The 14,271-nt window shown below is 42.7% G+C and overlaps 1 protein-coding gene across 2 annotated transcripts; it reads left to right on the top strand.

Moving 5' to 3' along the window:
* Positions 1-225: 225 nt before the first annotated feature.
* On the top strand, positions 226-6,481 carry nicn1 (nicolin 1). Of its 2 annotated transcripts, none has more exons than XM_069714132.1 (7): positions 226-441; positions 1,697-1,942; positions 2,612-2,791; positions 3,366-3,479; positions 4,070-4,138; positions 4,273-4,377; positions 4,534-6,481. In XM_069714132.1, the coding sequence occupies exons 2-7, from the start codon at positions 1,700-1,702 to the stop codon at positions 4,573-4,575; spliced, it is 753 nt and encodes a 250-aa protein (XP_069570233.1). In that variant the 5' UTR covers positions 226-441; positions 1,697-1,699; the 3' UTR covers positions 4,576-6,481. The 2 variants fall into 2 exon arrangements, with proteins under 2 accessions (XP_069570233.1, XP_069570232.1); XM_069714131.1 differs by having other exon boundaries at positions 1,644-1,942.
* The last annotated feature ends 7,790 nt before the right edge of the window (positions 6,482-14,271 follow it).

Below are 14,271 nucleotides of genomic sequence, written 5' to 3'. Positions count from 1 at the left end.
ATAAAACTTAAATGATTTAACAGTTTTAGATGGAGATATTAATTTGTTTCTATATGAATAAAGTCTATTATTATTCCTTTATTATATCATGCAGGCTATATATTGACATGTACTACAGACATTTAACTCTTAAATCATCCTAATTTGTACAGAACAAAAGACAACGCTCTGATTGGCCAGAAGAAGAGCAGCTGTGACGTCTCAGCGTGCTGCTGGCCCTTTAAGACTCCTTCTGTCGCCTTGGTTACAGCCAGGAAGTAACGCCGAGTGTCTTTAGCATGTCAACATCAGCATCTTAAAGCGTTTCATTCCAGTCTTCCTGCTCCTTCTACCGTCCACTTTGACGAACTGTGACTCATCTATGACAAAGATAGGCGAGAACCGAACCGGTACCGCGGCCCTGTGTGGATTTATTGGAGCTTTAAATCACCGGTAATACCGGTAAGGTGTTAGCTTTTAAGCTAACGTCTGTTTCTGCTCTGTTAGCTTCCATGCTAACAGAGTGCTAACTGTGTTTATCCCAAACAGCTGATGATTAAAACTTTATACAAGATTCAAAACATGAAAGTGGAACATTAAGGTTCGTCCGTGTTTCAGGTCCAGTTCTCTTCATGCAGCTGTTTAATGTCGCTGTCCGTGGTGCTGACGGAGAGACCGGGCAGCCCGGGAGCACGTTAACCGGACATAACCGGACAGTTAACCGGACATAACCGGACAGTTAACGGACACGTTAACGGACATAACCGGACAGTTAACGGACAGTTAACGGACAGTTAACCGGACAGTTAACGGACATAACCGGACAGTTAACGGACAGTTAACGGACATAACCGGACAGTTAACGGACAGTTAACGGACAGTTAACCGGACAGTTAACGGACATAACCGGACAGTTAACGGACACGTTAACGGACATAACCGGACAGTTAACGGACATAACCGGACAGTTAACCGGACATAACCGGACAGTTAACGGACAGTTAACGGACAGTTAACCGGACAGTTAACGGACATAACCGGACAGTTAACGGACACGTTAACGGACATAACCGGACAGTTAACGGACAGTTAACGGACAGTTAACCGGACACGTTAACCGGACACGTTAACCGGATAGTTAACCGGGCACGTTAACCAGACAGTTAACCGGATAGTTAACCGGACAGTTAACCGGATAGTTAACGGACACGTTAACGGACACGTTAACCGGACAGTTAACCGGACACGTTAACCGGATAGTTAACCGGGCACGTTAACGGGCACGTTAACGGACACGTTAACCAGACACGTTAACCGGACAGTTAACGGACAGTTAACCGGACAGTTAACCGGATAGTTAACCGGACAGTTAACCGGGCACACCGGACACATAACAACAGTTAGTTAGTTGTAACGTGTCTTCGTCTCGTCTCTGAAACACAGCGAGGACTCGGAGTCAGTCGAGTTCAACATGTTGTGTGAAACTGTTTTTTGTTTTATTTCTATTTAAAACTAAATTCAGTAGATTTCTGCTGAACTAACGGAAGTTAAAGGAACTTTTGAACAGAACTGACTCAACAACCAAAGATACACAAAAAGTGAATTAACACTATTTTAGCACTTGAATAATAATGTGTTTTTAAAACAATGACATGTCTCGTTAGTCTGCAGCATCAGTAGAGCTGCATCACCTCATCCAACCTTCATCACCCTGCAGAAGATGAGCGGGAGCCCCGATGACGTCACGCCCGTCACCTGCTCCGTCAAACCTCCCGTCACCTGCTCCGTCAAACCTCCCGTCACCTGCTCCGTCAAACCTCCCGTCACCTGCTCCGTCAAACCTCCCGTCACCTGCTCCGTCAAACCTCCCGTCTACCTGCAGATCGGAGACACCAAGACGGACGCCGCTCACTCTGGCGTCTGCGTCGTCGACGTCAACCTCCCCTTTGGAAAACCCGTCAATGTGAGCAAACAGTTACACTCAGTACACCTCTGAGGTATTTGTACTCTACTGGAGTACACCTCTGAGGTATTTGTACTCTACTGGAGTACACCTCTGAGGTATTTGTACTCTACTGGAGCACACCTCCGAGGTATTTGTACTCTACTGGAGTACACCTCTGAGGTATTTGTACTCTACTGGAGCACACCTCCGAGGTATTTGTACTCTACTGGAGTACACCTCTGAGGTATTTGTACTCTACTGGAGTACACCTCTGAGGTATTTGTACTCTACTGGAGTACACCTCTGAGGTATTTGTACTCTACTGGAGTACACCTCTGAGGTACTGCTCAGCGTTTAGTAGTAACTAAAGATCCGTTTTAATGCAGCGCGACTCGTCGTTAGCTCGCAGCTTCAAATGCGTCCGCCTGCAGCGGCTTCAGACTCAAAGGAATCATCTGCACGCAGCGTCTCGTCTCCCCGTCTTCATGTTAATGCTGCGATTTGGCCGACTCGGTGTTTCTTAAACAATAACTTCACATGGACTCCGTGCAGATTCCTTTCAGGCACCGACACGCTTCAAAGAGCACATTTTAAAGTTCATCCAGGGAACCTCTTGTTATCATCTGATTTCTATCTTTGGAATCTAAAGATCATCAGATGATATCAAACCTCCGTCGTGTGTTTCAGATTGAGGAGATCACCTTTAAGAACTACTACACCGCCTACGTGACGGTGCGTCTGCTGAGGAGGGGCCCCGGGCAGGAGGCCCCCGCCAAGTGGTGCACGGCCCTGAGAGACCTGCCTCTGATGGACAACCCCCACACCGAGGGGGGGTCCCAGGACTACTGCTCCGTCCACAGGACTCAGGTCGGCCACACTCAGCCGCTGAGGAGGGAAAAGCTCAGTTCTCCGTGCGATGCTGAAATCTGGAAGCTTCTTCTTCATTCCTTCTGTTTACTTCCTGTTTACTTCCCATTTACTTCCTGTTTGTTCTGGAGCCAAATGGTGATTTGATGTTTGTTTACTTCGGATGGCGCTCCGAGGCTGCCTGCTTTAAGGCTGATTGTGATATTGTAAATGATGTTTATTCCCTTTTTTATGTGTATTGTTTGTCATATTCATCCTGAGGTTGATTCTCTGCAGGAGCGTCTTCACCTCAACAATTATTTCAGATACACAAATCATTTGTTGTCAGAAAAAGGCTCCTTCTGTTTTTCAGATTGTATTCTTGACTCTGACGTGTGAATCACTGCATGAAGGATAATTAGTTTCTTATAAATCAAAGAAATCCCAGAAAACGCCGTCAACACTTTCAGGAAGTTGCTGGATTTTTTTTAAAGTGCTTCACACTATTTCTTTTTACGTTTCGAACACTGCAGCTTCCCTTAAAAACGACTGACCGCCGACGCTCTCTTCTTCTGTGGTGTTTTTCCTGCACCAGATGCAGGTGGAGGCGGACCACGTGGTGTCGGTGCGGCTGATCCTGAGACAGCCGTCCTCCGCCTGGCTCACCTTCAGCCTGGAGGACATCCGGATCTTCCCTCACACCGAGCCGGTCAGTTCTGCCTCTCGCACGTTCACCTGTGACGAAGGTTCGTCTGCAGAGTCTTCATCACCGGAGGAAACAACCGCCCTCACGTTGATCACGATGGTTCAGACCTGGTGATTCTGAGAGGAGGGAGGAGCGGCTCACTGAGGGAACAGCTGGAACAGTTTCTCAGTGAACTGCTAATTGCTTCGCTGTGTTGTCACGTGACTCTCCGACTGTCCGTCTGCTGCTCAGCAGGTCGAAACCAAAACAAGGAGCTGAAAGATGCTAAACGGCAGCTCATAATCTCACATACAAGTAGGATCAAAAAGTCTCCCCGTTTACAGTCTGTTGTTTGATTCAGTTGTAAACTGACATCCATCAATCCCACAATGCACTGCAGCTTATAGCAGCAGAGTGAGCAGCTGAGTGTCCGTCACAGAGACGAGTGAATGAGTGAACACATCCACCGACTGCCATGGCTGCTGTTCTTCATTCGACCACCAGATGGTGCCGAAGTCACGGACATATTTTTTAACGTGGATGCAAACTCAAATTTAAACGTCCAGCATGTTGATGCAACATAAACCGATGACATCATCTGTTCCTCCCTCCAGGATCCAGAGAAGGAGGTTTCTGATTGGCTGTCTGACCTGACGCTCGACGACCAGCATCCTGACGTGGAGGTAAACCTTCTGTGAACAGGGATGAAGTTCTCTGATGTTTCAGGAGAATTTTAGGATCCTGAAGAGACTTTAAAATCTTATGAACATTAGATTTCATATTTCACATGACGTGTGATTTCCTACACGCGTGTCAGGGCCTCCCGCACCCGCAGACCGTGTCCTCCAGCATCCAGCAGATGTGGGCTCTGACCGAGGTGATGCAGACCAACCAGACGACGGCCTCCATCGGTCGGTTTGATGTGAGTCTCTCACACACACACACACACACACACACACACACACACACACACACACACACACACACACACACACATCAGATGTAGTTATCATGTCAGTGAATGCAACATGATGTGTGACAGTGTGTGAACATCCGTCTTCTCTGTTTGCTGCTGCAGGTGGACGGATGCTACGACATCAACCTGCTCTCGCTGACATAACAACACCAGGAAGCTGCTTCTATTGAAGCCTTATATTCACTATATAAAGGAATAATTATGAAGACTTTGCTCAGTCTGATGTGTGCTTCAGAAGCACCGAAGAACAAAGAAAACATACGTGCATGAAGTGAATGTCACACAGTTTAGTTCTGCTCATAATGCTACAAGTCAAATATTCCTGTTCACCTTCTATGATAATATAATCGTATTTAAGCATGTGGTCCATAACGGAAATGTGTTTTTTAAGGACTTTTAATGTCGAGCTGCACTCAACCCACTGTGTGTTGCATCCTGTTACTGACTGTACAAGCTCATCATGTAATTATCATATCATTCTTACTGCGTCTGAATTTAAGGAATATCATCACAAAAACTTAGTAACTCAGAGCAGGGACAGAATTTGGGGGCCAATTTTTAGTTTTGGCCGACCGGAGCATCACACAAGCTCGTGCTTTTCCTCCCTCTCAGTCCAAGTACACAACATGAGGTTGGCAGCAGCTTACAGCACAGTGCTGTCACACCTTTTAAACGATGACCTTCATCTTGTCTACGAAGAACTATGATGTATGTCAGCGTGTCCGACATCACTGACTTTGAGCTGCCAGTCAAGATGGGAGATCGAAGCAGTGATACAGAAGATATATTATTTTTTTTTGCCAATAATTTCAACAAAATAATATAAATAATATTAGTTACATTAAAGAGTTGTGTTTTATTTTATCTAAGATTTATTTTTGGCCCTTCACAGGAGAGAATTTGGGCATCTCAGCCATTATTGGAGGACATGTTGACCTCCAGGTATAAAAGTTGCAGGAAGGTTTTCATAAATCCTCCGAAAACACTGAATGTGTAAAAATACAGACAAGAAAGTAAAGAGCGCTGCATGCTGGATGTAATGTCCTCTGTGGACACATGGGGGCAGCAGAGTACCATAACAGGTTTTTAAGATCACCCTTAGAAAGAAGAAAAAGCTGATGTCACTGAGGGTCCTCAGAAGTATTGAACTTCAAAGTGTGGTTGGACTAATACTCTGCTTTAATGTAAGATTTTAATGTACTTTATTTTAGTATTTTTATTTTACTTTCTGCTTCACTTCTTGTACTCTTTTACTGCTTCAGATTAAAGTGTCAGAATGTAATCAGATAACACACAATTGATAAACACAAATTCAAATTAGCTCCACTTTTAGAAATGCATCAGTAATTATAATCCAGTATTTTTAATAATATAAAACTGCAGCAATTCATCGAGCTACAAAAACTTAATCTGAAACAATGTAGTTGTTATTATTTTAACATATTGTCACATTTGCAGCTTCTGAGAAACATTGTGGAGATTAGATGCTGAATATATTTGAGTTTTGGATAAAATGGGAAGGAAAATAAGAATTTCTCACTATTTACTGTCATTTAGTTGAAAAAACAAAAATCATGATGGAAATAATGATGAGTTTCAGCTCTAATATAAAAGATATTATTCTGGATGATGAGTGTTATTAATATTCCTGCTTTTACTGCTGATGTGTTTGCAGTAAAAGTCTCAGGCCTGCAGTTTGTTGAAACACCTGGCTGCCTCTGGTATTCACGTCTTGTTGCCACACATCAATAAAAACTAATATTCCTGACAGCTGAGCCGTGCGTGACTTATCATTTATCTAACAATATGAAGTCGGGGTTGGTGGAGGAATATCGTACACAGACTGTATTTAGCAGCTGCTGCCGTCCCAGCGGTGCCTCTTAAAATACTCCGACTGTTATTTTACTTGAAGTGCAGAAGCGAGCTGGAGAGTCTCCAGAGGTGAAATGAAGAGGACGAGTCTCTTTCTGCTTGTCTTACTATGCAGAGAATAGACAGGTCTGCACTCATAATGTAAACATGCAGAAATAAAACAGTAAAATATTAGAAAGTATCTTGCATCTCTCTGTTTCTCAGCATTCCTTCTTCTTCTTCTATGATTTAAATTTTGCTGTTATGACCTCTGACCTCTTCGTCACATTGAATGTGATGTTGGTGCGTCCCTGACTGGACTTCAGCCTCCAGCAGAGCTGCAAATGGGAGACTAAGGTTGAAGAAGGTAAACGAGGTGAGAAACACAACACACACACACACACACACTCACACACACACACACACACACACACACACACACACACACACACACACACACACACACACACACACACACACACACACACACACACACACACACACACACACACACACAAACGAGCGACTACAAAACCGAGCGCTGCACAAATCTTTCGAGGCAGCTGCCCGCTCAAGTGCACTTGACATTTAGATTCATGCAGCCGGCCTTCTGCTCTCACCCTGAATATTGATGTTCTCTGGAGCATCCAAACATTTGTGAGAGCGAAATGAAGAGGAGGAACCGAAACCTGAAGCTCGGTGTGTTTGTTTCTCTCTAATAGAGCTCACAGCCCAGAGACCCTCCACCCCCCCCCCTCCAGGTAAAGGTCCATCCTCCTCCTCAGACAGGTGTAGCTCACCTCTGTCCAGAGTTCAGCCACAGTCTGCGTATTTCTACATAGTTTATCACCAAGATGATATTTTATATCAGAGAGTGAATCAGTTTAAAAACACCAGTTATTCACCGTCTGTTTGTCCAATATACAGCTGGCCTGTTGGGGCAGCAGGGAGGTGTGACAGGAACTACATGTTCTCCAAGTCAGAGACCATTGGCAGGATATGCATGAAAAACAGAGTGAATTATGATGTTTCTATGTATTTTCATGAGTATGAGTAGTTTCTTGTAAAGATAAAAATGATTAACAAAATATCTCCAGAGAGCGGTGAGGAGGACTTTTAAGAGGCTGAAGAGGAGAAAATTGTACGAGGTGGAAAAAATATTCTCCAAACAATGAATTACTGAGTTAATGAAATTCTGCAGATGATATCGTGCAGGGATGAATTTTGTGGTCGATCTCACTAGAGACGCACTCACATCTCCAATTTGGGGTATTTATTGAGAACAGATTGTCATTTTTTATCAGAAGAACAGTTTTACTAATTTCACCCTTTTTTTGTTTAAAGTCAAAATCCATCAGATAATTTTGCTGAGTGCGAACAAACAGGAGTTTTTCTGTGCTGGCGGCCCAAAACCTTAAACTCGTCCTTCCCCTCTTCCCTCTGCAGTAATCCTGATTTAATCCAATAATTATGTGGAGAGAGTGTGAAGCATCAGCCTCATGAACAGTATGTCTTCTCCCCTGCTGGATTTAGTTTGTGCTATTGATGATGAGCATTTTCTAATAATATAAATGACATTTCAGCAGCTCAGACAGGAGTGTACTTTCAGAGTAAAAATGTGTCTCCGTGTGGATGTTCTCCGATTGAAATGAAATGTGTTTCTGGGTTCTGAAACTTTGTCATTAATCCCACCGAACACATCCACCAGCTTTCAACCTGCAGCCATCACTCTGCGTCCTCCGCTGCCCTCCATGTTCACAATCACATCTGATGCTCGCGGCGTTGCATCACTCCCGTGTTGAAGGATGAGCGACGCCTCGGCGGCTCCTCACCCCGGTGCCATGAATCATTTATTCAGATGAGTCCGTGACAGCGGTGTCGTAGCCTTTCTCTATTACCTGACAGCGAGAAAAAAAACCGCTCCCCCTGCGAAGGGAATACTTTATGTTGCTCTATCCACCTGCAGACAGGATGAGCTCACAGGGAGTCAACGCTTAAACTCAGGACAGATCGTCTCGACTGGAAGTTAGTTTTCATATTTTAGGTTGTTCGGGTCCAGAAAAACGTTGCTGAGGTTCACATACAAAGGTTCAACTGTGCTACAATTTATAACAGGCACTTAAAGAGGTGGAGAACAGATTATTATCAAGTCAAGTGTTCCTGAGCCCACGCGGTGATTTCCACCACCGTTTTAATAGCAGTGCGTTCCTCAGTTATTGAGCTGAATATTTAACAGAAAAGTGTTTTTTGCAAAATGTTAAGACGTCCCAGTGAAGTTGACCTTTAACCTATTGGATCACCTGATTAAAAAAAAAATAACCGGCACTCTACAGCTGAGTCGAGCTGCTGAAAAACAACTGGCAGCAATTTGGTGAAAGTTCAAGTCATGTTTTAAAAATCAGAAATGCCCAATGCCAGGACGATCTGTCCTGAGTTTAAGCGTTGACTACATCGTTTTTTGGTCATATTTTTATTGAACGTAAACAACACTTTTGAGTTTTTGGCTGACAAAAAGATATTTGGGCGTTGAATTATTGGTTCTTTAACATCAGTTATTGAGTTTTTGAAAAATTCAACTGGAATAAACCACTAAGTAAAAGTGAAACAGTGAAGTTTCCTCATCTGCATTTTATTTTATTTATCCGTCCTTTATGCTCGGTGGGCGTCTAAACACAAACTGAGAAACTCCCCTTTAATGAGCTGCGACATTTATTCCGACAGACTCGGAAACGGCAGGTTGACATCTTAACGCAGGAATAAGGAGTGAAACTGTAAACAGGAGCTTCTGTGTTTTAGATCCACGAATAATTCCCCATCGAATGTTTGTTTCTGAAGCGCTCAGTGTGACACAGTTTGTTGCTGAGGCTAAGTGATACATAATTAAAATGATGAACGCAGTAATGCTGTCCTCCTCCAGGGCCCGACACATGCAGCAAATCATTCCTCCTCATAATTGGAACAGAAGCGATTGTTTTGGTTTCCAGGGTGGTGATTTGTGTCAAAGCTGATTCATATACTTCTCTTTTTTTCTTTTCTTTTCTTTTCATTTTTTTTTTTTTTCAGTCAACAGGAATGCAAATAGCTCCCAGATTAATACACAAGTCAATCTGAAGAAACAATAAACCCTTCATGGGAGAAAAAACTCCATTTAAACTTCCTCAAAAGTGATGTCGGGGTACTCGAGTTAAACATTTCTCGAGGTGACTGTGTGTCTGTGAAGACGAGTAGTAGAGGTTGTAAAAAAAACTATGAAGAGAAGCGATGACTCCTGAGATCAGAACATTCAGGAGCAGATTTATTCATCACAAAATGGTCCAGTCCAGAAACCAGGTATGATTCATATGGTTTTTATTTGAAGGCCAAGTGTTTCTGAGCCCATGCAGTGATTTCCATATGGAATCGTGGCCGTTTTAAAAGCCGTAATCCAACTCTTTTATTTTCATTTTATGACATCATGACTCAGTGTGAACTTCAGGCTCATTATTAAGGAACAACAACATACTTGTTTCCTGTAGTATCTTCTCTGTTTCTGAACCAGGATCTCCTCTGAACCAAATCGGTACCGTTCATCTCCCTGAAATATTTCAGTAAATGTCCATACTGCCTTTTAACTGCTGGTCTGTGTGTCGTGCTCTTGGGCGAGTTTTTTCCTTGCCTTGATATTTATTCAGGATTTAGACATAATCAGCATGAATTAAATCTTTATAAATATCACAGAAACAGATGCAAAACAGTTGCTGTTATGGAGGAAGCTGCGAACGTCACATCTGGCCCAGGAGGGCAGGAGGTGTTCCCCAACATGCTCAGGTTTGTTCATCCAGACGTGGAAAAGACACGAGCTTGTTCAGAAAAGATGAGAATATTTTTGGTCATGATTTTTAATGCTACGTTCTGTAAAGGTTCTGAGCGATACCATTTTAATACGCGGTTTTATAGAAGTGGAGGTCTGCGAACACCCTGTCTGAAAAACAAACCGTGTATTTCACGGTCGATGCAGCACAGTGGTGCAAACATCTGGATTTAAAGGTGTCCAACAAAATCATTGGATTATCCTGGTTCTGCTCAGAATAACCCTCAGAACCAGCATCTACCTGACAACGGTCACAGCCACGTTCCTGCAGAGGTTATTTAAGCGCTGCAAAGCAGATTTCCCTGAAACTAGATTTGGGTTCAAACTCTGCTGGTGTCCCGTGACAGTTCAAGTTCAGCCAAAGTCATGCGAGCGTGCGTCACATTCCTTCTACCGAGTGTTTCCCACCTCAGCATCTCAGGATAGTTTCCCTCTCTGCTCCCGCAGGAGTCTCATTATCGACCGTGTATGCAGAGCAGGCAGCTGCTGAATGTCAGGAACACTGAATGTGCAGCGACTCAACATATGAAACATGAGCAGGTTCTGAACGTAATCTCTCCGTGTTTTATGGTTCTGTCTGAGCTGACAGGACTATTTGCAGCTCCTTTCTTTATTTGACAGACTGCAGCTGCTCAGACAGACGAGCTCGCTGATTTTGTCACTAAATAAATTCCACGACTGAAAGCGGTTATTAGTGTAAACGAGAGATTCAGCGAGGAACTGTGAAGAAACACGCGGTCTGTGGGACGACGAGGGGACGCAGGAGAACATTTTTTTCACTGATTCACTCCGAAACTGCAGAGCGGAAACAAACAAACAGTAAATCTGAGTGTTTTAGAGACGGAGAGGAAGAAGGTTTTTAATGTGCTGCTGGGAACAATAAATCTGCAAAGACAAAAGAAGCCGTCGGTGCTTTCCAAAACAATGAATTTACTTTTTATTCAATCTTTAATTAGCAGGATGAACCTCTTACAGATTAAAGATTTTTTTTTTCCGAAGAGGGTCCTGATCCGATAAGACTTTATTGATCTGTGGAAGGAATATAAACACTACAGAGACACACTAAAAGGAAAGAAACAAATAAATGTATTAAAATGTATCTATTTTTTTTTAAATATAGAAATAACAGACAGGAATAATATCGAGTTACAAACTACGAGGCACAAAAATATGCAGCAGAATCTGAATAAAACAAATGTCATTAGACAATAATTGTAGAAATGAAATAAAACAACCCAACAGCTACTAAATTTGAAACTATAATGTACCATAAAACATGAAGAGCTGAAGAGAGACGCAGAGTGTTTACAGCGAAGATCTGAATCCACAAAGACACCAAAACTGTTGTTGGAGTGAACAAAGAGCAGCTCACATGCTTGTTGAACACATCAAGGTTCAGCTGTATTGTTGTCATACAAAACACGACGAACAAAGCTATGGCACACTCCATTCAAAATGATAATAAAAGAGCTGACACGTCCACACATAATAAAGATAGAAATATAAATAAGAACACCCGAGGCCAGCTAAGAACACACGACTGAATTGAAAGACTCTCAGCAGACAAACAGCTCTTTTCTTTCCTTAAATACTGAATTTTATCTCACCAGACTTTAAAAATGCTCATCGACCTGACAGACCTGCTCAGAGTGTCTGAAATGTTCTACGGAGTCATTAAAGGGCTTTTAATACTCGAAGGATGTTTTTCTTTTTTAAAGGTGTTCTGAAAGCTCTGAGAATTCACAGGAGGACCGAAGAAAGGAAGTCAAGTTTCTTTAGGAGATTTAAAGAAGTAAAATCACATTAAAAAACAAAGAAAATGAAAGCAACAGAATATGTTAAAAGCACACAAACATCATAAGTAGAACACAACATGAGATGAGGAAAAAAACAGTTTGACTAAAAGGAGTCTTCAGATGCTTTTTAAAGACGTCTACATCGACAGGAAGTGTTTCTCAGTGTCGCAACAAAAACCTCGAAAAGACACAAACACCTTCAGGTTTTAAGTCAATTATCAACCATCAGTGATGTCATCATCCATCAGTGATGTCATCGTTGGTTTGTGAACGTTATGAATCCTCCAGTTCAGATTCTGTCCGTCACCATCTTTGTTAGTTCGGAGCGGTTTGGAGCAGGAAGTGACCATATTTGGACGAGCTGGCGAGTGACTTTCGCTAACAACACCGAGATAACTGATGGACACATTTTATTCACTTTGGATTTGATGAGAGAAGTTGAATGGGAGTCTATGGAGCCGGAGGCTTTTTGGAGCCGACCTCTAGTGGCACTCGCTGGTATTGCAGCTGAAGACACTTCTGGATCAGAACCATTTTACAGACCTGAAGCTACCGTGTCAATCTGCAGTAAAAATGTGTAAATGTAAAATGCAAAGGAATCTTTGCTGGTTTTCATTAGAAAGGTCATAACGACAATGAATCCGGAGAGGATGTGAATCATTTCTCTCCTATTAGTTATAATCTTATTTGTAATGAAGTTCACAAAGTCATTACTGAGATTTAAAGGAAGAATCAACAGAGCATCACCACGCTTCACGGAGGACGTGACTGCAGCCTCAGAGCTGCTGCCTTCACGGCTCCACTCTCTCCGTACTATTCAGAATAAACATGAATCCAACATTAGAATTCATGCAGAAGGAGACAGGGATTATTTTGCTGCCTTTATTTGTTCAGGTGAAGTCAGAGTTTTTTTGCAGCGACGCCACACACACACCTTCATCCTCCTCTTCCTCCGAGAACATTCATCTGTCAGAGAAGCAGCAGAAGGTCAGCTGTCATTTTCCTGCAGAGACGATTGATGCTTTCATTCCACACAGTTACATGTGTGCTGGTGTCGCTGCCAGGTGTAAATATGTAGCTGGAAGATAATCTGACAGATAAATCTGTGCAGGGAGCGAACGCAGGCCTGATCGATGGGGCAGACCTCCTCATTAAGATCCATCCTGCAACACACTGCAGCGAGATGACACACACACACACACACACACACACACACACACACACACACACACACACACACACACACACACACACACACACACACACACACACACACACACACACACACACACACACACACACACACACACACACACACACGAGCTCAACTCTTCCTGTGTTCTCTGGTGTTTATACATTTTGCAAAGTTCCTGCAATTTTTCCATAAAAACATTGTGAACAGAAGCTCTGCTGAAAGTATGACATCATAAAGTCACCTTTCAAAGTAAAACTGACTTTATTACCAACACCAACACGTGTTCATTTCCAGTCATCAAGGCTCCGCCCCCTTCTCCTCTCACCATCAAAACAAACTGCTGCTAGCTAACCAGCAACAACAGGAAGTGACGAGGTTTGTGGGAAATGTGGTCTCATGATGAACGAGGAACATGTTCAATGAGTTTTCTCCACTTCCAGCTGAGAGACTGAACTTAGTTTTAGTGTTGAATGTGATTTAAAGCATGTAAAGCTCTTATTCTGAAGGCAGATGTGTTCTTTGTTTCTAAAGTTCAGTCACAGACGGTTTGTTCTGGAAAGATACGCAGCTTTTACACTCTTGTTATCACGTTGAGCTCCGTGATGGTTCTCTGAGTTCAACACAGGAAGAAAAACACTTTACAGGTGGAATATTTCTGCAGGATTATTATCACAGGAAGTCATTGCATATTACTCTTTATCAGGAAGTTGGTAAAAACAAAATTAAAAAAAATCAATTCAATTCTCCCGCAAAGAAACCACAAAAAACACTTAAAACTTTGTAAATTAAATGACAATTTATGAGAAAATCCGCCATCAAAATAAATCCTGATTCGTTTTAGAACGTTTTTATTTTTCATTGTGATGTAAATGCAGGTTTGTTGTTTTTCCCTTCCTCCTGACTGTGTGCTGGTTTACAGTCATTTCACTCACTGTGGCTCCTCCTGAACACCGAGCAGAGACGTTTACAGCTGCTTTAATCTACTGGGAACAAACGCTGTGTTTTAAATGGAGCTGCGTATCGTTGAAAAAGTTTTAATACCTTGACTTTGATCTCAGTTCCTGAATATACTGTTTTCCAGACCAGTTTTATAAAATATATTTTGTTGTTTTTGCTTTTGGCCCTGGAGCTGCCTGTTCCTGCTCTGT

The sequence above is a fragment of the Brachyistius frenatus genome, unplaced genomic scaffold, assembly GCF_029030835.1.
Source record: "Brachyistius frenatus isolate BFR_SWC_R1_liver_20210118 unplaced genomic scaffold, ASM2903083v1 Contig_126, whole genome shotgun sequence".
In the NCBI taxonomy this organism is placed as follows: Eukaryota; Metazoa; Chordata; class Actinopteri; family Embiotocidae; genus Brachyistius; species Brachyistius frenatus.
The sequence above is the reverse complement of the archived record's forward strand: the minus strand, read 5'-3'. Positions and strand labels throughout refer to the sequence as shown.